The sequence below is a fragment of the Diorhabda sublineata genome, chromosome 3, assembly GCF_026230105.1.
Source record: "Diorhabda sublineata isolate icDioSubl1.1 chromosome 3, icDioSubl1.1, whole genome shotgun sequence".
Classification (NCBI taxonomy): Eukaryota; Metazoa; Arthropoda; class Insecta; order Coleoptera; family Chrysomelidae; genus Diorhabda; species Diorhabda sublineata.
The window spans coordinates 9704317-9731957 of record NC_079476.1 but is presented as its reverse complement, the minus strand read 5'-3'; the positions used below and the strand labels follow the sequence as shown (position 1 = coordinate 9731957).

The following is a 27641-nucleotide window of genomic DNA, read 5'->3' as shown; positions in this document are numbered from 1 at the left end:
TCAGCAAGTTAATAAAAGATTTGCCATTTATAATTTTAGAGGTCAAGTTCTCAATTAGACGCTTATTTTCCGCACCCCGCTCTCCACCTATGTTATAAATGTATGGTGCGCATGAACTTATTTGGCAGTCTAGGTCATTTAAGTCCATCGTTAACATGAATAGGTGGTCGGGGAAAGTCGCTGTAGTTACTGGTGCCAGTGCAGGAATTGGGGCAAGTGTGGCTGAAAAATTGGTACAGGAAGGATTGAATGTATGTACATTTCATTATATATCATGTATAATTTGAACTGAAATACATGAGGAATCTAACTCTTTTACACAATGTCAAAATGTAATTGAAATTGATGGTGTTAAGGAACATGTATACATACAAAATTATTTTCGCTACTTCAACAAACAATTTTGAAATTAGAGTTAAAATTAGAGTTAATATTTCTGTGTCAATCATTACTTGAGTTAACCGGCTCGTTTGAATAATTAACAGTACCTACCTGCGCAAATTATTTCCATAAAATGAGAATTCATTTTGCCATTCAAAAGACAAGCCTGCAATTTTCCAAATTAAAGTTGATTTCAGCCTAGATTTAGAGTTATATGCTGAAATCCTTTTGGGAGTAGAATATTTAAAATAGCCAAAAAAAAAATATTTTTAGAAATATTTGAGAACTGTGGGATAATACGAGGAAAAGGTCTAAGTAAAAAGTGTATATACTAGAATTTTCTATGATATGGTCTTTCTATTTGAAATTGAAAACAATAAGCGATTAAATTTCACTGTTCAGCCGTGTGGAATATTAAAAATTTCAGAAAATATTAGAAACTGAATTTTCAAACTATTTGTTTAATCACATCAACTAAGCCTAACAAATAATCTCGGAAATGTTCGGTTTGCTTTTACTCTCCCAGTTGCTGCCAATAGTTTTAAGAAACAGGTCTACCTGTTACTAAGCGTACACTATATCGCCACATATATGTCTTTGACCTTCGCTATTCACTAGTGGAGGCGCCATCTATTTTCAATTAAATTCAGTAAGTTTTTGATTTAAAGAGTTAAAAGTGGGAGGTGTGAGGAAATAAATCACAACACAAATAATTCTATCATAAAACATAGTATCTTGTCAAGGATGGATACTAAATTATTCTGCATATATAATAAGAAATATACGAGTTAAATAATTTAATTCACAACTTTGTAAAATTTATTTATTAACATAAAATATAAATCAATAGAATGGTCTCAATATTATGACTACTGTTTTCGTTGTATGTGAAGACTATTAAGAACCCACAATGCGTCTTCATCCTTTAAATACTAATTCTGTTGCATACAAAAGCTATTATTAATTATATACAAAAGTAAGGGTAAGTAATTTGATAAGTTTGATGGAACTAAGTGTCTAAGGGACATATGGAATCGCTTAAGTAAGACCTTTGGCTCCCGTCAGGGGACGGTTAGTTTACAATAAATCTTAACGAATACAGTAGTAACTAGAAGTTAAATAGGTAAATTTATGATTCTTCACAGTCACATTAATATAAGACATATATATTGTATAACTTAATATATGGTTAACAGATATTATATGTTCTCATCAGGAGTGACGAGATAATTTACGTAAAAATAAATGGTAGATTACCAATTCGATTTTTTCTCTTTCAGTTATTTGCTTTATATTTAAGATTAGGTTAGGTTAAATTAAGTTGGATCAGTTGAAAGTTAGGTTATTAATGTTAAGATTGAGAAAATTATATTTGTTTATAATTTTTTTCTCCTTAATCGTAACGAAAAAAGTGTATAGGAAGCTGGAATGATCCAAACAAAAAAAGGGAAGGGGGTAATGAGCTGGATACAAATATAACTTGTATATTAAATATAGGCAATTTAATTTAACCTAATCTAACCTAACCTATGCTGACAATAGTTTCGAAACATCCAAGGCGACAAGGGTTTGTTGACGTTATACTTATAATGAGAAAGATACTAACGAAAATTAAATTATTCTATATCAATATATTTGTCGTTCAAGCAAAAGCAAATATATTTTAATATGAAAAGGTAATTGCTTTAAACTGAAAAAAAAGTATATTGAATACATAAAAAAGCCATTTTCGATTCATAGCAATTTTGTTCGAAAGCGGATGAAACATTTAAAGTTGCAGGTTCTCGGTTTTAAGACGCTTGCTTCTGACCACGATTAGTGCTTCTTATGACTGCCAACCATTGTCGTTTGAGTTAGTACAGAGATCTACTGCACTTCTAGAACAGCATAATGGTCTAGTGGGCGATATATCGCGATTCTGTTTAAGTCCGCATGCGTCAAAAGCCATTTGTATAGAACTGTAATGGTTTAGGTAAATTTCTTGTTTTTACATGATCTAACCTAGTCTAGTACCCTGAAATTCTGTGGTGTCTTATTCTTGATGTTAGACTACCATGTTAGTTTTTAAAATGTCTGTATTTGTTCTGATATAAATTTTTTGTTTTCGTATGACACCACTATCAAGGGTAATTCAATTTTTGTGCACAATTTCTCCGAAATATTAGGGTTGCCAAAATTTTTTCAGAAAAATGCAATATTTTTCAGAATTATCTAATAAAAATATAGTAAGCATCTAAAAAGTATAGTATTTTAAGCACAAAAATTATAAATGGACAAAGATATATTTGTTACTTATAAACTTTATTTCTTGGTACTTTTTGCATTTTTTTACAATTTTTTGTCTGAGATAAAAGTGTCTTATGCTTCATATCATCAATTTTTAGATTAATTAAATCAAGAGCTCATTTTTTATTGATGAGATAGTACTTCTCTATCTCTTTTCACCATTTCGATTCATACTAAACTCACTATTCACAACACCACTACATCAAAACTCACAAATACTCGAAAACCAAGTTATCCTCTTCAGAGACTGAAGGTAAACTGGTTTCAATGAGATCACATTTTGATTAATCTAATTAATTTTTTCCTAATAATGCCCGAAATTTCTTTCGCTTCGGCCTCTACAGCTATACAGAAATCAAATAAAAAAACCGAGCTAGCTATATTATCCTGTGAGGAGATATCGCTGCAACAGACAAGATTGTCCATTTCTATACTACATTTTTCTCGTGAATTTCTAATTAATATTGTTTCACAGTAATTGAAGGAAGCTTCTTGTTTAGAATTGAAATTTTGAACAACCAATTGCTTTAATTAAAATCCATCTATGGATAAATAACAAAAAAAAATTATTTCATAACTTTCTCTGGGGGAATTTAGTTATATATTTTTTCCATAACAAAAAAATATTTTGTTTTGCTGTACTAGTGCTGATTTTTGAGTCGATATAATATTATACACATCTACTTCTGTGATATTCTTCCCTAAAAGTTGTTTAACAGAAAATTATAATAGAAATGGCTTACAAAATGCAAAAACATTTGAACTTTTCCTATTTCTTTCATCATCAAAATATTTCGAATATGTCTAGGACAATCCTCCTTTAAACCAAAAAAATAAGGACTCAAAGCTTTTCAATCCAAAAGTATGTTGTACAGACGAGGAAACAATGAAAGCCACTTAGTATAACATATCGTTTCAAGTCATACCATTCACCTTCAATAGCATCAACAAATTGTGCTTCTGTAGGGCTGCAGGAACACAGATTAAATTTTAGTTACAGCATCAATTTCTCAAAAAATCGATACATGCATGACTGCATTTTAAACTATGTGTACGCGAGAATAGCCTTTCTCCAAATTAGGTACTATTTGTTCAATATTTCTATAAAGAGAATTGTGAATAACAAAATTCGGGTTAGTATTGATTGTGACTGTGACCGTTTACAAAGAAAACAAAAATAGACCAATAACAATGTTTTCAATTTGATATTGACATTTGGCGTGCAGCCAGCGCCTCCAGTTAGTACAGAGATCAGTGGAAGCCAAAGAGAAAAGATTGGAGATGCATTCGGAATTCGGGAAATTATTCTTAAAAATGATAATTATTTCGTTAGTTTTCGTTTTCTATGCGTAATTCAATATTTTTCTACTATAAATAGCTTCATGTAAGTGTTTTCTCTTTGATAAATTGGCATTGTCAGTAACTATTTCGACAAATTATCGTTGTATATTTAGTTCCTTCCATTTTCCAGTATATTCCAAAAATGTGGAGTGAAAGTTTGACACTGCTTTCTGATTTTCTTGTCAAATTTGTCCCACAACTCAAACGGGTCGAGTACTGGTGACTGTGACGTCCAAATCATTACTTTCATTACAAACTTCCTTTCCAATTCTTTCCAATACTCTTTGCACAGATTCCAGATGAATTTTCTGCTAATAAGGCTTTGGCCAAAATGTCATACATTTCCCTTCTATTTTGTTATAACCTTCTTTCTTCAAAATTTCTTCAATTTTTACCAGGTCTCCAGTCGCCCTTCTTCCAAAACATCCCTAAACCAATACTGAACCTTCGTCGTGTTTTACAGTCGGATTTACACATGGATCTAACATCCGTTCTTCCTGTGACCTCCTCACAAACACACTTCTCTTTGACCCAAAAACTTCAAACTTTGTCTCATCACTCCACAAAACTTTTGCACACTCTTTATGCGTCAAAATTTCATATTCTTTAGCCCACTGCAACCTATTAATTTTATTTTGACGTCTCAAAAGAGGTTGCTTCACTGCAAACCTTCAGAAAAGGCAGCTTCTCTCAATCTCCTTTTCATTGTAGCAGTACTCAAAGGCAGATCCCTAGATTCATTGATCTGAGCTGCTATCTGTGGGCTAACAGGGCCACAGATAGCAGCTCGATCACGTTCACTAATCAATACAATAGTTTATCTTCAGCGGTTGTGGCTGCTCTGAACGTTTTCTGACACCAAAGCTCCAGGTGGATGCAGATTTATTCATGCTGCAGTTCAGGGTATGTCGAGGTATTTTTAATAAGACGGCAATAGTACGGTTACTTTTACCAAGACTATGAAGACTTACGATTAATGCACAAGTTTATAAGAATTGAGGTTGGTATTGGTTTTTGTTTAACTTAGAATGTGCAGAGTAGATTGATTCATTCAGAAAATTAACAGAATATGTGATTCAAAATGATACTTGCAAAATATAAGGAATAAAAAAGTTTTGGTCACATTTAACACGGTTATTACATATTTTCATAAACTTACGAAAGTGTTGTTATAATAGTACTGCACTCAGTGGAGTAGAGGTTTAGACACCCAGGGTGGAAGAAAATTTTGCTATCCCCTTATTCAGGTATCGCTATTAAAAAATCTCTAATAAACGTTAATTCTGAAGAACTTACCTATTTATATATATGATACGAAGAAGTTAGTTCAAAGCATCCCCCAAAGACTAAAGACATAACAATGGCGCAGCTTCAATGAGTAAGAAATCTTTACTATACACCAGAAGGATGGTCCCAGAAGTACCTGTCCTACCCTACCCTAGAGATTACGGTAATTGCTTGAAAAATACCACGGTATTGGTACACAACCTATACAGCATATGTTTCAAGTTTGAACATGCTACGTTGTTAAGTATTTGTTTGGCAGCCATAAATAGTGAACGTGTTCAGTGAATTTGTAAACACGGGAAAAATGGATCATCGTATTGGGTAGTGGAGTTTAAACCAGGCCGTACAACCTGCGAAGACCAGCATCGCAGTGGTCGACCAAATGAGGTGATGGCTCCAGAAATGTTGAAGAAAAGTAGGTATTTCAAATATCGCTTATTAACTGAAAATATGAACATTAGAAAACTGTACACAAGGTGGGCGCGTTTGCTCACAATGAAACATAAACAACGTTGTGAAGATATTTCCATCGAGTTTTTGACAATGTTTCACAGAAATAAAGCCGAATTTTTGCACCGTTTCATAACCATAAATGAAACGTTGTCCATCATTTCACACACAAAGCAAAACAACAATCAAAACGAAAGACTGAAAAGGGAGAACCGGCTTCAAAGAAGACAAATACCGTTTAATATGCAGGCAAGTTCATGGCGTCGGTTTTTTGGGATGCGGGTAGGTGAATTTTCATTGACTATTTAAAAAAAAATTATGAACGGCGAGTATTATTTGAACTTATTACAACATTTAAGCGAAGTAATCAAGCAAAACCGGCCTTATTTGGCTAAGAATAAAGTGTTGTTTCATGAAGATAATGTACCGGCGCACAATCCGTTATTGCAATGGCCAAAATTAATTAAGTTTGAAATGCTACCTCATGCACCCTATTAGCTAGATTTAGCTCCCTCGGATTATTTTCTGCTCCCAGATTTGAAAAAATGGCTCGTTGCTTAAAGATATTCCAACAATGAAGAGGTGATGTCTGCAGTTAATAGCTATTTTGACGAGCATGAAGATTCTTATCATACAAAAGGTACCGAACTTATTCAACATCGCTGGCAAAAGTATTTGGATCTAAAACGAGATTACGTTGAAAAATAAATATTTTTTTTTCCAAAATTTTTGTGTTTTCTTCTGGGATCATACTCGTATATGGATTTTCTCAACGGCCATAAAATATTTGCCTTTGATTTCATCGCAAGTGCAGTCAAACTTGACTATAGATTTTCGATATTGTTTTAAAAAGCATTGTTCTATTGATTTTTTCTGCACGAGGTGACGATGACATCTTCCATTGACATTACTATTTATTTGATTCTATATTATAATTATGTTCATCATCGCTTATTACCAGCAATAAATATTAACAAGACAACAAGAGTCACTTTCGTCGAAACGATTGAAGTCACCGGGGAATGTTTAATACTCTCAATAATTAGACGTTTCTTTCTCCCGCGTAAATTAATTCCAGCGGGAAAAAACTCCTTGGCGGGAATATTCTCATTCATATCTTGACCAGTAAACTATAGAGTGGGCTGTAAGCAATTTCAATGCTTTCAAATGGATCCAACAATTTATTATTAGATATATTTTTTAACAATTCTACATTATTAATATTTATGTTATGATTGTGACTGACTGACTTTAAACTGAACAAGAACGGATTTCTTAGTCTGCCCAATATACTTTCGATCACAATCACCACAGATAATTTCATATATACCACTATTTTCTAAAATTGGATTGCCTAACAATTGTTTTAATGTATTGTTGCATTTATAAACCAATTTAAAACCTACTCTGCTAAATATTCCTTCCAATTCTTCTGTATAATGAGGATTGACAGGTATCCGAGCAAATTTCTCTTGTTTTTTATTTTGGGTTTGGAAAAAACTGGTTTGAAATAGAGATTTCTTAAACCTATGACGATTGATTAACCTATTTAGAATTCTTTTATCATAACCGTTGAGTACAGCTACATCCTCAATGAAGGTCTTTTCTTTATTATATCTCTCGATGGTAAGTGGAAAGGGGATTAACCGATGTACCTGGAAATGGAGACTGGACATCTTATGTTGAATACAATGAAAATAATCAGCCAGTACCTGCACGTAGCGGTGTTTTTTCTAAATACATCAAATTGTAACTTATTACTATTGCTAATTACTAAAGTATCTAAAAATGGTAACTATCCATTGTTTGTTATACGTCTCAACAATTTTTAATAATATTAATCATATCATCGCTTGGATATAAAAGACAGTGCCTCGGCTTTAAATAAATATAGTTGAGAAACATGATATTCAAATTTTATTTTTTTTCCTATTTTAAAACTTCCAAAATCTGCTCTATATGTCAGTAATTCCAAACTAAATGTTGATAGAAAATTTGCCTCAAATGCATAATTGTGTTAAATAAGATAGTTATTATCTCTATTTAAAATAGACTCATTTATCACATCAATTTCAGATTTTTTTTAGAACCAATATTTAAAATATTAATTTCTTCTAGAGAAACGAAATTTCCTACACCTCCTTCTCTTATTTCGGCATGAATTGTAATTTTATAAGCAGTTGGAAACTGTCTTCATGTAGGATTATTTTTATAACCACCATGTGCTTTTATGGAACTGAAAAATAATTCTATATGCTCTTGATTTAGTTTGTAGGTGGAAAAAATTTTAATTTATTATGAATATATTCCTCATACATTCCAATAACTGAGAAGATACTAATAAGTAGTCTAGTAAATTCAGCTTTTCTTTTTGACTATAAAACTGGACAACGTGAAAGATTCAAATTTGAAATGTAGTCATCAAATTTCCCCAAGAAAAGTTCTATATTATCAATGTTACATAGGCAAACTAATTTTTTATAACTAAAATCACTTATTTTATGAGAATTCATAATATCAAAAGCATTATCAAGAAATAATAGAAGTAAGCAGTAGGTCCGCATCCTTGGAAATCGTCTAGTTTTAATGTTTCTTTACAAAATCTTAACGAGTCAGCCACAAACTTGCTCAATTATTGTAATTTAACTTTCATTTTTTGCCTGAAAAAATTTATAAGTTTTCTTCTCAATTTGTATCCTAAATGAAAAATGAAAATAAATAATCGATACATTCCAAACTGTAGCTAAGACTAGCTTAGAAGGAGTATTTTTCCATTTCCGGCATCTTAAAGAAACCTCTCTTGAATGGAATGGTTCCTCTATGACCTGCCAGATTTCTTCTTCTGCGTACCAGATAACGTCGTCAGGCGTGGGTTATTTCCACTGAAACAATCCACTAGGTGCAAGAGATTTTATTTTATATTACTTTACATTTTTCTGGATAATTTCCACGATCTTTCCAGGATAAGACTTTTTCTCAAATAGAAATCCGATTTTGAGTTCTTCGTCCAGTTCTTGTATTTTCTAGTGAGTCTTCGTTTTCACTTTCAAGTTCTCTGAAATCTTGGTTTCCCTGTGATTGGAGGGAAATATTAACAGAGCTGTCGCAGTCACCGGATATGGTCATAATTTTTTTAGTAGGGCATGAAGCGATATTTTTCTTAGCACCACTAGGACCCGCAACTGGTTGGTTTTGAATGCTTGCATTGCTATTATATTGAATTTTTTCTCCTTAGTGTTTTTCTTCTGTTTCGGCGAATCTCCATTCTTCGGTCAATGACGGAGACATTGACATTTATTGGAGGTTATTGGATGTGAAGATTGAGATTTTCATTTGATGGTATTCGTTAGAATATTTTCACTCTGTTGTCAGGGTAAATTCCCGCTCTTTCAAAATCACTTCTTGAATTTTCTCTTCCTGGTCATAATAAGGCACCTGGTGAATATCCTAGTTATTCTATATAAAAGTTTTATGTACCAAATACCGAGCCATATTTCATTAGATTTTGACGAAGTATTTTGGTAGTTGTTGCCTGTGTACAAAAAATTCATGGGTAACAGAAAATAAAATGCTTTTTGTTTGAGTACTTAAATAAAGAATGCGCTTATTTCATTAGTATTATTTCGTTACTTCATTTTACAATTGATTTGAACGGAGCTCGCCGAGGGCTGAATGACAATATAAAAAGATTTTGTTGTTAGGATTGCAAATTCAATTAGGTTTAACAAAAGATGCATGTAAATAGGATTTTATTGAATTAAAATTGATTTAAGTAACAAATTGCTTCTACAACGTCAAGTTTACTGTTATATATTGGGAAATTTTCTACAACATGGGATACTTAACATGCTGAATAGTTTTTGACTTGGAAAATTTGTGCTAGAAAACTAAATAAGTAAGGGTGTAAGATTCGTTTATAAATTTCAAAAATAAAAATACTTAGTCCAACGCTAAACACAAATCACAAATAAAATACTCATCTTCATCTTTCGCCACGGTACATGCATCATGAGACCATTTTTTGCAGTTAGAACACATAATCCAGCCTTTTCCATCAGGGTCATTGGAATAGGAAATGGTACAATAAAGACAGAGAGAGAGAGAGAGAAATGCTTTATTGTCGAAAATTGTTACAATTTGTAATAAAAGCTTGTAAAAACTAAAAACCAAACATATAAATAGCTGAATAAAGATAAAAGAAATGAAATAAAATTAATATTACAATATAAGAAGAAAACAATGGGTAAAAAAATTATAGGTATTAGTAATATGTAATAATCAGTATATAAGTCCATAGCAAAATTAGACCAATATGCAGCATGCTCGGAATTAAATATTATTATTAGAATAGGAGTCGTTTACAGAATAGAAGGTACTGTTCAGTAAATATGCCCTCAAATTCGATTTGATTTCAATTGGCAAGTGACTGTGCTTTTTTTTGCATTGTAATCTATTGAGCTCTCATTTAATTCTAAACGTGGAGTAGGTAGGTAGAGGTCGTGCTCAGCGTTCTTAAGTGGATAGTCATGCAACGTCCTTTCTGAAATTGGAGAAACCTGCTTACGAATTAGGCAAGCAGATTCAAAGTTGAATAAATAAGGAAGAGTCAGAATTTTTAATCTTTAAAGGAAGTCCCTGCAGTGAGCCCTGCTGTTTAGTCCGAGTAAACAGCTCTCTATTGTAATTTGAAGATTCGCTCAAATTGAGTCGCACCACACGTACCCCAGAAGGAAAGGGTATATCGGAGATGGGATTCAATAAAGGGTTAATAGACTGTTAAGGAGATGGATAGTTTAGTTCTTTGGAAACTAATCTCAGCGCAAAACAGGAGGAACTTTAGATAAGGCGGCAATATGTAACTTCTATTTCAAGGAATTGTCCACAACTAGCGCTAAGAATTTTACAGAAAAAGGCTGCATTGTATTTTATATGATAAAACTTTGCTTTTAGAAACGTTGAGACAGAGAAGATTAGAATCGCAGCATTATTTATGGGTAATTAGGTCACTAGATATGGTCCTATGAAGTGCCGTGAGATCAGGGTTGCTCCAAGAGAAATGAGTGTCGTCTGCAAATAGACATGTTTTACCACTGATATCAAGATAGTTGATGTCATTTATAGACAGAAAAAACAAAATAGGTCCTAGTACTAAACCTTGGGACACTCCACATTCTATTGTCTTGCAAGAAGACATCGTTGTATTAACCCTTACAAGCTGACTTCTGTTGATAAGGTATGACTTGAAACATGCGAGAGGTCTTCCCCTGAAGTCGTAGTACTACAATTTGTTGATTAAAATATCATGATTAGCACAATCGAAAGTTGTTGCAGTGGAGTGATGGCTGTGCTAGAGTAGACAGTAATTAAGAGGGGTAGTATAGCATCATTTGTGCATTTGTTACTTAAAAACCCAAATTGATGGGACATTCGAAGTCATTTGTTTGTTCTTTTTCAGACACGCTTGTGTATTTTTTGTGTTGCTTGTTTTACTTATCTTGACTTTTTGGAAATATTTTCTTCAGATAATTATCTGATTTTAGTCTTCAAAGCGATTTTTTCACGCCAACTTTTTGTCTTTTTACCTCTAATGACTTTTCCAGCTCATCCTTATAAGGAGTACTGGTTAGAATGGCAGCTTTTCCCCTCTTAACATTCCTTTTCTTTTTTAAAGCAGCAAGACTTGATACTTTGGGATACGGTATAATATCTTGAGTGCCAATAAACGTTTGGATACCACTGGTGGATGGTTTATTAAGTACATCGTACCCAAGAGAATTCTGCTCTGTTAAAATTTGCTTTAAGGGTGTAACTTAACTTTGTTTTCGTATACTCTCAATAACTGGATTCTCTTTGTTCGCCTTATACGGGTTCTGCATTTTCAGTAATGATAGATCTTTCTGTTTGTACACTAGGAGTGTTCGGTCTATTAGATAATTACCAGTCTTTCGAAATCCTTTTATGGCATTAAGTGAAGGTTGCTGACCTTGAAAAAGCCTTTCCAAACAACAAAAAAACTTCGCTAACTGTGTTTCACCGACCTGGATTATTCCTCAGCCAAACTCTTGGGTATAAAATGAACTGAGAGGTCCAATGAACGCAACGTCAAGTGGTTGCAGTGTAGAGGGAGACATAAAATTGTAACTCCGTTACTTCTTGCTTGTGCGTCTCATGAATGAATGAAATAGGAAATGATCAACCGACTACGCTAGATTTATACCTGACTAGTGGGTCGCAGTTGGAAGTGAGGTTGGCGCCAGTAAGCGTTGGTTGGGGAATGTTTATTTACATCAACCAAATAGCGACGCTCTTTGACGTTGTCTTCAGTTCGAGTCTCAATTCTGAACGAGGATTTTTAAATCATTCTGATGAGATGTAATAACTTCGAAACTAGTCACCGGTTGCAAACCCCTCCTCGCAACTGCGGGCCATTGGCTATTTTAATATCGACAAAAAGGTCGATTGACATGAGGCTCTTCAGAAGAGATGAAATTCAATATTCGTTGAGGGATTAACCAGGAAAGTAGTTGTTTTCCCCTTTGAAGAACGGCGGAATATATTTTCGAAATATTTATTTTCGAAATTATTTCAGAGGTGAATATTAAGAACCGTCTATTTTGATAGATACACACCTCATTTAAAGTAAGATAGTAATTAATAATTTGAGCTTTGTGTAATTATCTACCATGTTTTGTTTACGAAAATATACAATCACTAATTCTTGTTTGCTTAGAACTGTTACGAACATAATTTTGATTTCTATCAACCTTATCTTCATGTTAACTTAAACTCAGTTCACTTAGTCTTTCTAACCTTCGGGGTAAATAATCATCAACATTTGTGTGAAGATAGGTATTACATTACATATTATTTTCTTATTTCCACTTAGTTATTTTTGCAGTATCCTCATTGTTAAATTTTTTTATAATCTATCATCATATCTTGTTGTCTTCCTCTTTCTTTAACTTTTTCAATTACCTCATACATGATCAAAATAAAAATTGAAAATTCCTCCGATCAGCTTTTTATTAATACTACAAATCGTCCTTAGACTTATTGAGGCTGAATACACTTTTTCCTTTCTTCGGATTTTTCGTCATTCTCTGAGTTCTTGTCTGTGCAGACAAAAAACTGTTTACTTTCTTACAATCTTATTATTAACCACAATCACTTTGTTTTTTAGCAAAAATTATGCATAGACTATAAAATAAGATTAAGCGAATCATATCAGATGGGATCTGAGCAACTTATTTGTCCTTCCTTCTGTTTGTGAGCAGTATATCATTTATCCACGGTTTCGGAATCTTCCCTGTTTTCCATGCTTCTTCACATATTTCCAATAACCTTTCCTTTTTTACCTATCCATTTAATCATTTCCGATACTATAACATTATCCTTATCTAAGTCATCTTCTTTCCCTTCTCCTATGTTATATTTTGATGCAGTGTTATAATACTTTCTACTCACTATTACATATTTTCATTCAAATTTCTATCTTCATCAAGTTCTTTTATCATTGTATTTATTTTTAATCTTCTTCTCCATTTTGTTCATTTTTGCTATGTAACTTTCCCAAAATTCAAATGTTTCTAGTGATAAAATTTTTTAAAGAAAAAATCTCATTTTATAGGTTGTTGGTATAGCTAGGAGAAAAGACCGCATCTTAGAATTAGCCAAAAAATGTGGGGAGCAGAATGGAAAATTGTATGCAGTCCAGGCAGATTTGACAAAACAAGAAGAAATCATACAAGCATTTGATTGGATTAATAAGAATGTGGGTCCCGTTAGTATCTTAGTAAACAATGCTGGTCTAGGAAGAAAGACTAACCTCATTAATGGTAGGTTTGTAATCTATATCATTTATCTGGAAAAGATATTAATTTCTGTCTAGAAATTGATATTATCATATAACATTATAAGGTTTATTTATTTACTTATTCCATATTCTGCTTAATCCAAAAACTATTTACCGTATACATATCACATCGAATCAATTTAAAATTATCTTGAAAAGAGCGTATTAGAACTAATGCTACTATTTTAAGGTATTCGAAGTGAGAAATTAATTTCTTTTTGATATTGGAAATAATTATGCAGCAGAAGTGCCCTCTACGTTACAATAATAAATAAATAATTAACTTATGGTAAGAAAATAATTTTGATAATTTTTACGCTTGCCACATATGATCTAGCTAGAATAATGACGGTCTTTCAGCTGCAATTACGAATACAACTTCTGGATCGCCGTTTTATTGATTTTTGTCTAGGCTTACATACCATTATTTAAGTTTATATTCTACATGAACTTTCCTTGTCTACTTTATGGCTGTCCACTAGGTATTATGCGATCTTTTATTTCTTGAGTCAAACCAATGTACTGGGTGTTCAAATTCAAGGCGTATCGTTGTGATCTGGAACACGATAACAGATGGAGAATAATTTGTCTTGCGGCGCATTTAAGAAAAGCAGTTCTCTTTGATTAGAATTTGTTGAGAATTTTGTCGAGGAGGTACGGTGGTGGATCATGGTGGAAAATGAGAAAATTCGTACGTGTATGAGAGACCTTTAAAAACTTCTCATAGGAAATTCATGGAAAACTTACATTGATAGCAGATATATCTCTGAAAATTATATTTTGAATCTAATAGATTCCTTAACCCACGTAACTTATTATAAGACTAAAAAGAGAATTGATCTGTCCCTGTATGGGTTTTTGAATCAAACAGAACTTGCCGCTATCTATTTCGGTCCCTCATATCGTCCCTTAAATCACAATTTCCAAGAAAATTAAGATCTCTACCAGAATTCTACTGGCCGGATTTTCTTCACATAGATGTTTGTATTGGGCTCTCTGAGCCTTTGGGCTTTTAATTATCCATTGATTTTTAGCTTGTTGTCCTTTTTATTTCTTCATTTAGTTGAATTGGATATTGTCATATTATAGTTATTATTCCTATAATTTCTCTGTACGTTTTGAATTGTGATCTCCAGACTTCTGAGTTTAATATACAGTTTTAATGAGGAATATATAAATTCTCATTATGTAATTTTTAGTAGCATCAATATCCTTTTATGTTTATATATTATTTATTTCATATTTAAGTGTCATTATGGCAGTATTATGACATCACCAAGGAATTGAAATAATTTTAACACCGTATGCGATTAAAGTACATATGTTTCGTTTCTTGTTGATGTTGGAGCCTCCTTTTTTGGTTTCCTTTCATATTTTAATAACCATTTCCTGTGCCATACGTCAAAATCTTTATCCGTATCCAGTTCTGAGGATTCAGTTTAATATTATTTTTTTAGACATATTTAAAACTATGTCAAGAGGTAATAGATCATCTATTTATTAGCTTAGTTTAGAGAGTTGCTTGCTTTTCAATTATTTGCGATTGATACACAATAGTACAAAAATACCTTTCTGTTACATTGCCGAAAGAGTTTGGGATACAATAAAAGGCTAATGCGTTGCTTACATAATTATTAGAAGTGTTCTTTTTTTGATGCAAATACTAATACAGCAATACCATTATGAAATTTGGAATTGTAGTATAGCCCATCTTGATGAAGCCAAATTAGATAGTTTTTCTTCTCGAAATCAATAAATACAACTGCAATAGCCACTGCATGGTAACCAATTAATTGGTTTGTATATAAAATAATCCTTAAATGGTTTGCTTCGAAACCTAAGTGCGAAGAACTTATTTTAAATATTGTTTCGAATGATTCGAATTCGAAACTAAGAAAATACTATCATCATTTAGCGCTGTTGACAGTACATTTACTTACAGTTTTGACTAACTGCTTAGATAACTGGTAGTCGTGGAATGAATAAATATAAAATAACTCTGTGATTCTTAATACGTACCTGGTTGTTACTTAATTCAAGAGCTATGCGAAACTGGTTGGTTATATAGTTAAAAAAAGCGAATTTATAAAGCATAGACGGAGTTTGTTAATTTTATTTGAATATTTTCAAAAACTGGTAAAATATAAAATGAACGAGAAAGACTGTAGATATTTATTATTTTCTCCAAAAAAATCGACGGTTAAAATACTCATTATCTTTCTAACCACATCCATTTAAATTTTTATGATATAATTTCGTTCAAATGGATATTAAATAAGACAACGCTGAGAAAATATTACTTATAAGTATAAGAGCCGAGCTTTTCTTATATCCCGTTCTATATTTATGAAATCCTAAATTTTAAAGTAGGAAGTCCAGGAACTAAAATTAATTCTACTCAATATTATACCAAGGTAAGTATACTACTAAGGCAGGATTATAATGCAATCGTTTTGAAGTGGAATCCGTAGCTCATCTCATGAATTTTCAATGAAATTTGTCTTTTTATGGAGTATTTTAGCTCATCTCACATGTGCTCTATAGAATTCATGTCTGATCTATGATCTAACCAATAAATTAATTTGTAGTCGATTTAGAGTTTGAGAATGTTTACTTTCCTTATACCTTCACAAAATGAAGAACGTACAACGTAAATACGAGCCACATGATGTCTAGCATACATTTTTTATGTGCAGCTACTGGAGAGATTTGAGAATAAGGCTAGGGAAAACTGTGCCAGCATAACGTCAAATTATATCTTTCGGTGATGTTGCATAAGATAGATAGAATAGATAGGCAACCAGTTGATACCTATACAGATTCTAATAAAAAAAACACAAACGGTTGCTTGACATGATATTGACATTCGCAGGAAGATGAAGGGAGGGAGATGAGAAAAGGATTCCGTAACTTCTTGGAAAAAAAACGTATGATTTCGAATAGAAGTTGGTATTGAAAAATGGTCGTCAATTGTTATTATATACCTTCCAGTAGTAGTAATGTACGATCGTATTATTAAGGCTATAGAAATAGAAGAAGCTATCTGCATATCAAAATAATGCGAGAACTATGCTTGTGTTATCGATTCGAGCGTTTGCTCACTTTGGACCAAGTACGCATTCGTGAACATTTCCCTAATATTATTGACGCTGACTGATTCATAGCTGTAGTTAAATCTGTATCCACTACTATATCCATGAAATGGGAAAAAACATTCATGACATTCGATTACAAAGGGCGAATCTGCTCCGGAAAAAATTTTCTTCGGAAACTGTTCCTTGCGATATTCACGGGATGGTGATCATCTTCAAGAAGATAAAACAATAAGAGGGAGTATTACGCGTTAATCTTTGATAAAATAGAAGGAGAAATTGCACAAATCACATTTGAAGCAAAAGAAAGTGTTTTTCCATCTGAACAACGAACAACTTCAGAGTTCACCAAGGTTACAATTCACGAATTGGTTGGCCACCGTATTCATCGGATCTTGCTTCCAGAACCTCTTTGCTGTTCTCAAACCTCAAAGTTTCAGTTTGCAGAAGAGATATTTTCATCAATGAGGGACGTTATCGCATACATTAGGGACTATTTTGAGAAATATCAGAAAAATGCAACGATCAATGAGTATGGTGGATAATTATGTGAAAACTGTTCTAACAATCAATTTTCGAATGAATCTGCTGCAATGTCTTTAAGATAATCAACTTTCAAACTTAAATTTTGTTAGTGAATAATAATTACATTGAGTATATATCTGTCTTTGGTTCCAGCGTGTAGCATTAGGTATAATACATTTCTATTTAGATAATTTAAATAGCGAATAATCTTTTAAATTGATTTAGAACAGCTCTACTAAATGCAGCTATACTGCTGTTTTTTTCCTTACAAATAATATTTGCCGTCTTTATTCTCAAAATAGGTGTTTATATATCCTCGTCTGATAAAACTTTAATGGAAACAGGAAAAAGTCACCAGAACTATTGAAAACGATGGCTGGACAACCAATTCAAAGCCCAGTTCGAGAATTTTAGCAATAGCGATCACCGAAATGCGAGAAGATACGTTGTTCTGATGGAAAAGCACTTTCTTTTTCTTCATATGCCATCGTTATTCGGGAATTTCTCCAATACGTTTCTGTTACTTTTTACCTTTTTGAAGATAGTTGATGACTAAAATCCCATTACTATCCCAAAAAACAGTTGCCATCACGTTACTGGCCAATAAAACCGCCTCTGCCTTTTTCAGAGCTAGTTCGCCCTTTGCAATCCACAGTCTTGACTATTTTTTCGTTGCAGGACTGTAGTGGTGGATCCAGGCTTCATCTACAGTTATGCATCATTGCAAAACTTATTTTGCTTAAATTGCGTCAATAAGTCCAGGGAAATGATCATTTAAATGCGCTTTTCCAAAGTGAGCCAATGTGGCACCCAACAGGCTCTTTTGATATGATGCTATCCTCTTCTATCTCTCTGATCTCAAATCGATGTTCTCCCATTTAGTGAACTTTTTCGAATATAAAGAATGGTCCAACCAAAATGCACAATTTTAATTTTAAATAAAACAACAAGTTTTCAAAGAATTATCTGAATATGTTTTATAATGATAGAAGAATCTATGGCAATTACGTTTGAAACAAAATATCGGCCAAATGCTCGCCACGGCTTAATGCGCAATTGTGTAACTCTCCATGGTTGAATTTGTCAAACACTGAAACAAAAAAATGTCAAATTAAGTTGGGCAAAAAACTTGACGTTAAGGTGCGACTCACAATTAACATCGTGCATTATAGTTGGACCACCTTTTATTTGGTTGTCGCAGTTTTTTTGAATTTCCAAACGCTTACGTGTGTCAGTCAAGCTTATACGGGCATGTTCGAATTCAGTTACTCAAAATTTTACTCACAAATACCGGTGTATAGTCTCCGTACACAATGTCTAACTTCTCTTTCATTAAGGTAGGCGTATTGCCAAATATTTCATGATAGCTCGATTTTCTTCAATTTCAGAACAATCTTCACCCACTATACTATTATCAAACAAAAACTATTCGTCAAAAATGGCTGAAATTTTAGTGAGATAAAGGTTTTGATTGGATACTTTTCAGACCATTTGCGTATAATAAATTTATTACAATAAGCTTCAGATTTTGTGATAAAATGAAATTATTTGTATTTTTTTAGGTGACATTGAAGAGTGGAAAAAAGTACTGGACACAAATGTTCTAGCCGTAGCGATTGCCTCAAGAGAAGCTATCAAATCCATGCAAGAAAACAAGATCGATGGTCATATCGTTAATATCAATAGTACAGCTGGTCATCAAGTTCCAAAAATTCCATATAATAACGTTTATCCAGCTTCAAAGTTCGCTGTAACTGCATTATCGGAAACATTGAGAAATGAGCTTATCACTATTGACAGCAAGATAAAAGTATCGGTAAGTGGTACCTCTCTTCAAAAAATCTTTTAAATGAAATCAGTTTCCATTAGAAAAAGCATTTCAGAATATCTATTAATAGGACTATAATAGAAATTTTATTTAGATGAAAAATGGATCAAGGAGATGGATCGCAAGATGGATCTGTTAGAGGTCAACGACAGGTTTTTTATCCACTGGTTAAAATCCACCGACTAGAAAAGCCGTAAATTAATAAATTTCATATCAACAGTTAAAACGGTTTATTGACTATTGAATCTACTCGTACCGGTGACTACCATGAGGACAGGTCTTTTAAGAATGGTTCAAACAAATGATAGATCATCTTCCCTAGCAATATATAATAGTAATAGATAATGTAGAGTTATAAGTTATCACTCGAGATTTTAATAAAAAATTTCCACAACCAAGTAGATAAAAGAAGATTTACACAATAAGCTAAATTCAAATAATATTAATTTCCATCTCCGTTCTGTGAAAAAAGAACTGTATTATTTAAGTTCCTTCCATAAAAAGAAATTTGAAAAATATAAAATTGCAAAAAATTGTGGAATGACGGTGATTGGATTACCACCATATAATTGAGAATTAAACATGATTTAATTGGTATGGGCACAGATAAAGGGAGAAGTTTGGTAAAAAAATAATTCTTTTAAAATAGTTAATGTTAAATAATTGTTTCTGGAGGCTGTATATAATTTGAAGCCTGAAAACTGGGTAAAGGTAGTAGATACGATTAAAGAAGAAGAGAGAATTTGGAAGCTATACAATATTACTGATGAAATGATCGTGCTACTCATTGTAAATATTCTGTTTTCCAATTGTAAGAAGTAGCTCTACTTATATTGATGAGTTTTATATTAAAATTGTTATTTATGAACTAATGTAGTTAAAACCTCAAATATTTAAGCTCTTTGTCATAAAGTTTTCAAGCCCGTATAACTAATAAACAGTTTACCACAATGCTCCAAACATACCTTGTAAAACAATAGAACACTTTAGAGACAAATTACATTTTTTACGTTACAGACAGGCTGAATAGTTGAAAATATAAATGTAGACGAGATATATTCATTATATTCATATAAATGTTTTTTTTTTGTACGAACATACTCGAGTTATAGCTGGAAAAAAATATTTTTAATTGTCTACTTTATTATAACGAATGCTTCAATATTTTAATATTCTCTAATTCATGACAATATACAATAAATAATGCAGAATTAGTAACATGCATAAAATAACAATTAATTTCTCAATTCTATTTTAAGAGCGTTAGTCCAGGATGTACTATGACAGAAATATTTGAAGTGAACGGATTTACTGAAGATGAACAAGTGCAACAATTATTAAAAGTTGTTCCGTCATTGAAGGCAGAGGATATCGCCAATGCTGTACTATATGTTTTGGGAACTCCTCCAATGGTTCAGGTACAGTAGTTTCAAATATCAGTATAACATAAAATTTTATATTGTTCATTTAACGGTATTCTAATCTGCTTCAAATGGTCAATCAAACATTCGCGTACCAATCTTTTGATAAAATGATCGATAAATATTTATCAGAAAATAATTCATATTAGGACATCACGAAAACTATTATTGGGTTAAACCGATCATGATCTGACTCTTCGGACACTAACCCGGATCACGTTCATTGTTGTTCGGAAACTCATATAATAGAGTTAATCGGGTCGGAGTCATATGATAGGATCTTCTCTATCCTGGTAAAACCGGAAAGACCCTGGCATAATAATGATTCATTTTATAGAAACATCGCACACGGTTAGATTGGTTTTTATTATATTATTAAATAATTTTCAGCCCCAAAAAGTGAAGAAAAGAAGCGAAAACCATGCTTTTGATTAAATTAAGAAGTATGTCAAATATTCTTGTTAAACCACTGTAAAAACCGAGAAACGAATGGTTTCTCAAGGGCGGAGCAGTTGCTCCAATGGTCGTTCCTTCTACGCATATATGATGAAAATTCGAAATCCTGATCTAATTCAATCTAAAAAAATCACACATGATTCGCTTTGATTTAATTTGTACTATCTAAAAACTATCATTAACTAATATGTACCCTTAGGTAAAATGTATGAAACATATAAGTAAAGTGCCTTCTGAAAAATTATAATAAGGTAATGTGACAATGGTAGGTCATTGGAAGAGTGGGCCACCCCGTAGTAAAATTATTGGTATGGTCGTTTTTATATGAATTACCATTAAAAAGGGTTACTGGGAGTGCCATCTATTTGCCGTAAGATTAACTATGTCCAAATCTCAGCCTACTCGAAATTAATCAGTATCCGACTGCAGACCGTGTTTTTTTGTCGTTAAGGCCGCTTGACATGTCGCAAGACAACGTGCAATGCAATGCAAGACGCAATATTTCTCGATGAAAAGTATACATAGATGAAGTTCAGCTGATTGTTTCTCGCATTTGCATCATTATCTGATTGGTATCATTTTCATTGTGTACAAGTTGCAATTTTAGGAAGAAATGAGTTTCTGATCTGCTGTTATTACAAGGATTTCTTAGTTATCTCATGTTTTATTTTTCTTGGGAGTTTGTCAAATGTTTCTTTATCCATTCCCAAATGTATGTATTTTGTATGTTTCTCGACTAATTCTATAGCTGAATTTATGTTTTCTCTTATTTTATGTGGCCATGGCTTGGACCACCATAGCCTAGATGCTCTTTTCTGCCCAATAGACTCAAAAAGCAAGGCATCAGCCTATAAACTGACCACAAAATAAGAAAATACAATTTGGAGTTAGGAAATTGTTTACTTTTTCTTATGGAATTTTGATAAGTGGCAACCATGATGTAATGGGAAGAGACTTGCGTAATGTTAAGCAGCGTGCAATATTCGTCTTTGCAGTATTTTGATCTTCCATATTACATTTTATACAATTTCTTGCACATTATCTTGTCCCATGTCAAGCGGCCTTTACAATTTTTAACACGTGCAGTTTTTTCGAGATTCTAGTTACAATTTCGGAGGAGAAACATAACTTATGTGTACTTAGGTAAGTAAGAAAAGTATTTTGATAATATTTTAAATTTATTAACTTAGTCAGAAATTTTGTAGGTTATAATGATGGTAGCCCATTTAACCCGAACATTTTTCGATTTGGGGTAAGTGGGTAGCAACGTTGCAGGTAAATGGTTCCTTATGGGTCTATTCACCTCAGCCAAAGGTGAATTTACAAAAAATATCAAATATATATTTTTTAATTTAGTAGTAGTAGTAGTAGGTACAACAAAGAAGAGCTGAAAGCTGCAGTTTTGGTTATACAGCAAGGTCAAAACACGATAAAGGAAGCGGCTGTACAATACAACATCCCAAGAACAACCCTTAAACATCATGTTAGATGTACAAGGGGGAAAATAGACCTTATGGCAGAAAGTGGCAAGGGAGGAGGAGTAGCGACGATTTTAGATGAGGATGAAAAAATGTTAGTAGAAGGACTTTTGACAATGGAAAAGTGGGGGTTTGGTTTGAAAGGATGTTGCAATCTTTTGTTAAGGTCAATGATGTTACAAACAGGTTTAAAGATGGACGTCCTGGAGAGGACTGGTTTTTGGGATTTGATTAGAAACATAAAAAAGAATATGGCTTATGCAGCAAAACACAACTCATATCAGCCTAGAAGTTTGTAGACTTGTGTACGAACATAATGTTACTATATTGAAGCTTCCTCCCACACAACCGTACTCCAGCCGTAGCTTAGACGTAGCCATATTTGGACCTTTCAAAACTACATAAGATAAACGGTGAAATGGTAGGGACATAATCTCTCTCAACAAGAAAAACAGAGAGTTTAAGAACAGAGCTACCTTAAATCGAAGAACGCTTAGAATCAGGTTCAGGAAGGAATCGAAAATCAGTTGAAGATATATTGCTGGGTGCAGTGAGAACTACAAAAACGATACTCATTCGCCAAAAAGGAAAAGAATCACATATTACGAACGCTGAAATAATTATGACAAAAGAATATATTGAATGACGCGAGCATGAGAAAAAACAAAGAAAAGATACCGAAAACAGAAAAAAATAAAGAAACGAGCTAAGGTGTCGCGCGAGTTACAGAACAAAAAAGAACGAACTGATAGTATCACCAAGACTTGTATTGATAAAAGCTTAAGCAAAGATGAAAGAAACCAACGAACACCAAAAAAACGCTGAAAAATCCGTCCCTACAATGAAAAAGAAAGCAAAAAACCTTTACTCGCCAGGCGATTATACAATTATCATTTATAATAGAATAAGACAATGTGACAGTAAAACATATGGAGCAATGTAGGAAAATAAACGTTTGGCGTTGACCTCAACGAGAAGATATAATAGAATACGACCATAATGAAATAAAAATTATTAAAAAGCCTGTTTTAAAAAATAAGAGAAACAGGTTTAGTGTGCCAAAAATAGACGATTTTGTGGAATATTTATAATTAAATATATTTTGTTCTAAACTGCAATTTCTGAAAACTGAAAATTTCGAAGAAGGACCCAGTTTCATCATGTTGTTTTTAGTACTTCTTAATAATAAAATAGACGAGTGTGGTCCAGTTGCACCAAAGTCCCAGATCAAAAAACAAAAAAAATAAAACAAGAATTGAGTTTTTTAAGATGAGATTTGGTTTATTCCATTACATATACTTGATACTTGTGAACTCCAAAATCTCGCAGAATCCTGAATAAATTTAACTGTGTACTAAGGTTCACAAAAATAAAGCTGTATATTGGAGACCCACCCACCTCACACTACCTTTGGTACTTATAGAATAAACTATATTCTCAGGAAAAAAATGTCTTTATTTTCCTTTGTACTACCTTAGTTTTTTTACATACATCTCTAGGAATACATAGGGAAATATGATTTTCTCAGGACAGAAAAATACAATTTTGTTTGATCCACCATAGGCGTAGATACCTCATTTTATAAATTTATTAATTTTATGAATACTTTTAAAAATATGTATATCTTTTGCGAGAAAGTAATCGTTAAAAGGCAATCGAATAATCATAAATTGGACGGCATTATACGTAGTTATTTAGACAGATGTACTTAATTGTAGTCCTACTTGTAGTTTAAACCGGGTACCAGACATAAACAGAGTCCTTTTTATACCCCATTCGTTTTTTCTTTTGGAAAACGAAATTTCAAAGCAAAAACCGTAAAGAAAAATAAATTCTTACTTCTCTGGTTCTTTGATAACATGTTCAACACAGTTTTGCCAAAGCTCTTGGTGGTCTGCTGCTAAAACTTTCTTTACGAGTTCTACAACCTCTTCACTCAGTTCTGGAGACTGATTAAATTTTCGTAATTCTGATTTTACGTTTGCCCATATTTATTCTATAGGGTTAAATATGCGATCTGCACTTTAGATCTATAATAACAGTAAGAAATTTTTGTTTGTTGGGCCTTTTTTACATCGCTGACAGGAATAAGAATTTTTTTTCAGACACAAATGCTAAAATTTGAGCTTTGTTACTACTACTATTTGGTGTCTTAAGGTATTGCTTCGAGTGGTAGGAACGATTACTGATTGTGATGGAATGTTAGGTAAAAGCTGTTCATTAAATCACTTTTCAAATAATTCTGCTGTCATATCTTCATGATAATCAGCTGCACAGTTTCTAATTTTTTTAGCAAATATTAATAAAGCATTAGGCACGAAACCGTCTTTGCTTCCAGCGCGTACTATTATAATACGTTTCCCTTCAGAGCATAGCTCATTCTTACAGCAATTTTTACTATTGTCAACCCAACCGAAATTTACTTCATCGTGACTATCAAACAATGTTTCATCTAGATAAATTATGTGTCTATTAGAACTTCGGTAGTCTTTTAGCTGACGCCAATAATTTTGTCGCCATCGAATGATCCTTTACGATTCGGTTATTGCTGTCCGGTTTATTAGTTTTTTGTATTTAAAACCACATGCTGACAAAACTTGACCCAATGTTTCTAAACCTCATTCCCCCATGGTCTAAAAAACCCCATATTTCTATTTATTTAAAGAAATTTATAAATTAAATTAAAATCACCAAGCCACGCCAATGCTTATCGCAGAGTTTCTAGCAGGAATATTTCCAAGAAATTGTGTATATACGGTCTCGGCCAATAGAAATGTTTAGGAGAGAACAGTGGAGATGTCCACGTGGATTGACTGTTTGTTAGATGTATACCAAATTTTATATGAGGAGTAAACATTATTTTTCATTTCTGAATTTGGTATCAGTGCCGTGCGTATTTATGAAATATCGATTGATCCTCCACATAACTGTCTTCTGCAATTGATATTGGAAAAACTATACATTCTTGGCGTCGGCTAAATCAAAATATAAATATAACCTAGCATGTTTTATTCAATCAGCTTAACTGTAATAACAGTTAAAAAATATTAAGTAGTTGGCTTACGTGCGAGTCTATATATTGAGAGATGAATAAGAAAATGGATGGATTCTGATCTGATAGTAAAAAATAGAACAAAGCTATTAAGTTATACTGTGCAATTCATATATTATTTTCTGATCATCTAATCATAATTTTTTTTTCATACCAGAATGTACCGGTGCTTGCTATTGATGAAGTACGAGTGATGATAAAAGTCATGGCGAAACTGGTGTCTGTATAATAATTTAATAATATAGATTGTTTGTTAAAAAATAAAAATAAGTACAAAGAAATATCAGAAACTAACAATACTGGACCACATATGATCACGGTTTTATATACCTGATATGACTACGACTCGACTAACTCGGATCAGTTTCCGAACAACAATAACCATGATCCATGTTTCTGAACATTCAGATCATGATCAGGTTAACCCGATAATAATTTCCGAAAAGTCTATAGGTACATTTCTAGTCGTGAGCGAGCGAAGTGCAAAATGTCTTTTAAATGGATGCAAAAATAAACGATGAATTTCTTCTTCAGTGTGTATCCAATTACAAACCATTCAACATTCAACGATTGTTAAGATACGTGGTCGATCAAACAAATTACTCACTAATAATAAAAAAGGCTTTATTGCCTGTTAATGAGAACAATGAATGAAACATCTATACAATACATAGAACAAGTTGTGCGCATGAACATACAAGAGATCATGCGTCTTCCGCACAACGATACACATACGCAAAAATATAAATGTTATACTGTCAACAAAGATAAAGATAAAGGGTATAAAATGCGAAATATAGCCATTCGATCTAGTGCGCATGTGTCATGTACGGCACGAAATTCACAATCTTGTAACTTGAAACCTCTGTGGACCGTGTCGGCACGACTTTTAGCTTTTAATTGCATTAGAAATGCTAACATTGTTTCTCGTGTGCCGAGCATGTGTTCCACTTAGCCCAAATGGCATTAGAAATCTACTCTAATGTATTATTTTTTCACCGCAAGCTCGTTGAAGAATGTTTATTCCCTTATTGCAATATGATTTTTATAAAAAAGTTAACAATCAATTATCCAGGTTTCTAATTTGAATTGTATTATATTTTAGGTAACTGAATTGATCGTCAAGCCACTAGGTGAATCCGTATGATCAATATGAGAGAAATATTGATTTCTCGCAATATGATTCTCTAAATGCAAGATGGAGTAATATTATTCAGAATTATATAATATTCAACTCATTATCTATTACAATGTATTAGCAATTTAGTATATTTAAATAAATAAGCATTATTTTATTTAGTGATTACCTAAAAAAATAATAACAACAAAACCAATATTTTTTAAGTTGGTAAATACAATGTTATTGGGAGTTTTGGTGTAGTGATATAATAAACAGTGACTTCAGCATCCACATTTGCATTGGTAGGTTTCTTGTTAATACAGTTCCCATTTTAACACTATTATTGATTCAATGATTAAATCCACTAATATTTATTTTAAGATAAATTCAAAATGTTTAATAGGTAGAAGAACACGCGAATTTTTACCAAAAATTGACCTATTATTTATTTTATTGCATTTCCGTTCATATATATGCTCTCCAAAAAAAAAAATATTTTGGTTGAAATTTTTAAAAATAAAAATGCAAATTTAAATTAATAATTTGTGGTTTTGTATATTATTTTCATAAACAAGCCATAGGGTACGTGAACATCCACTCGTTCGGACTGTTATAAACATCTTACAGGTATGTCACACTTTTAATTAAAATGGGGACCGTTTATCTTCCAATTGATAGATTTTATATTGCCATCATGAACTCGTGGCCGTAAATAACGTACCACCCTTTATTTCAATATCAAAACCTGAAATGTTAATCTTTTGGGTTCCTTTTTTCTCTATCACAAAAAGTTAAAGTATCTTAAATGTTAGCGATGAAATTTAGCAAAATTTCTCAGCAAACAACTGTTTTTGTGGTTTTTTAAAATTCTAATTTTATGCATATTCTAATGTTTCTTTCATTCTATTGTTGTACCAACTTGTGGATAGCAGTAATTTAAGTCAATCGATATGTGTTAAAGTCGAGACTAGTTGAACAAAAAATGAATAGAATTAGGCAGTTTAGTGAATGCGAAGCTGAAAGAATAGTAGAGTAAGATGGACAGGGACAAAGTTATCGTGAATTGGCAAAT

At 32.5% G+C, this 27641-nt stretch overlaps 1 protein-coding gene across 2 annotated transcripts; it reads left to right on the top strand.

The window, feature by feature from the left end:
* Positions 1–26744, top strand: LOC130441245 (farnesol dehydrogenase-like). Of its 2 annotated transcripts, none has more exons than XM_056774831.1 (5): positions 1–251; positions 13373–13580; positions 18777–19030; positions 20302–20460; positions 26555–26744. In XM_056774831.1, the coding sequence occupies exons 1-5, from the start codon at positions 99–101 to the stop codon at positions 26594–26596; spliced, it is 816 nt and encodes a 271-aa protein (XP_056630809.1). In that variant the 5' UTR covers positions 1–98; the 3' UTR covers positions 26597–26744. The 2 variants fall into 2 exon arrangements, 1 of the variants encoding a protein (XP_056630809.1); XR_008909599.1 differs by lacking the exon at positions 26555–26744 and adding an exon at positions 22125–26503 and having other exon boundaries at positions 84–251; positions 20302–22062.
* Positions 26745–27641: the final 897 nt, after the last annotated feature.

Excerpts from the sequence above, each read along its gene's own strand:
- LOC130441245 (XM_056774831.1), top strand. The coding sequence starts at position 99 with ATGTATGGTGCGCATGAACTTATTTGGCAGTCTAGGTCATTTAAGTCC. Across the intron at positions 13,581-18,776 it reads AAAGACTAACCTCATTAATG|GTGACATTGAAGAGTGGAAA; the intron begins GTAGGTTTGTAA and ends GTATTTTTTTAG. Across the intron at positions 19,031-20,301 it reads ACAGCAAGATAAAAGTATCG|AGCGTTAGTCCAGGATGTAC; the intron begins GTAAGTGGTACC and ends TTCTATTTTAAG.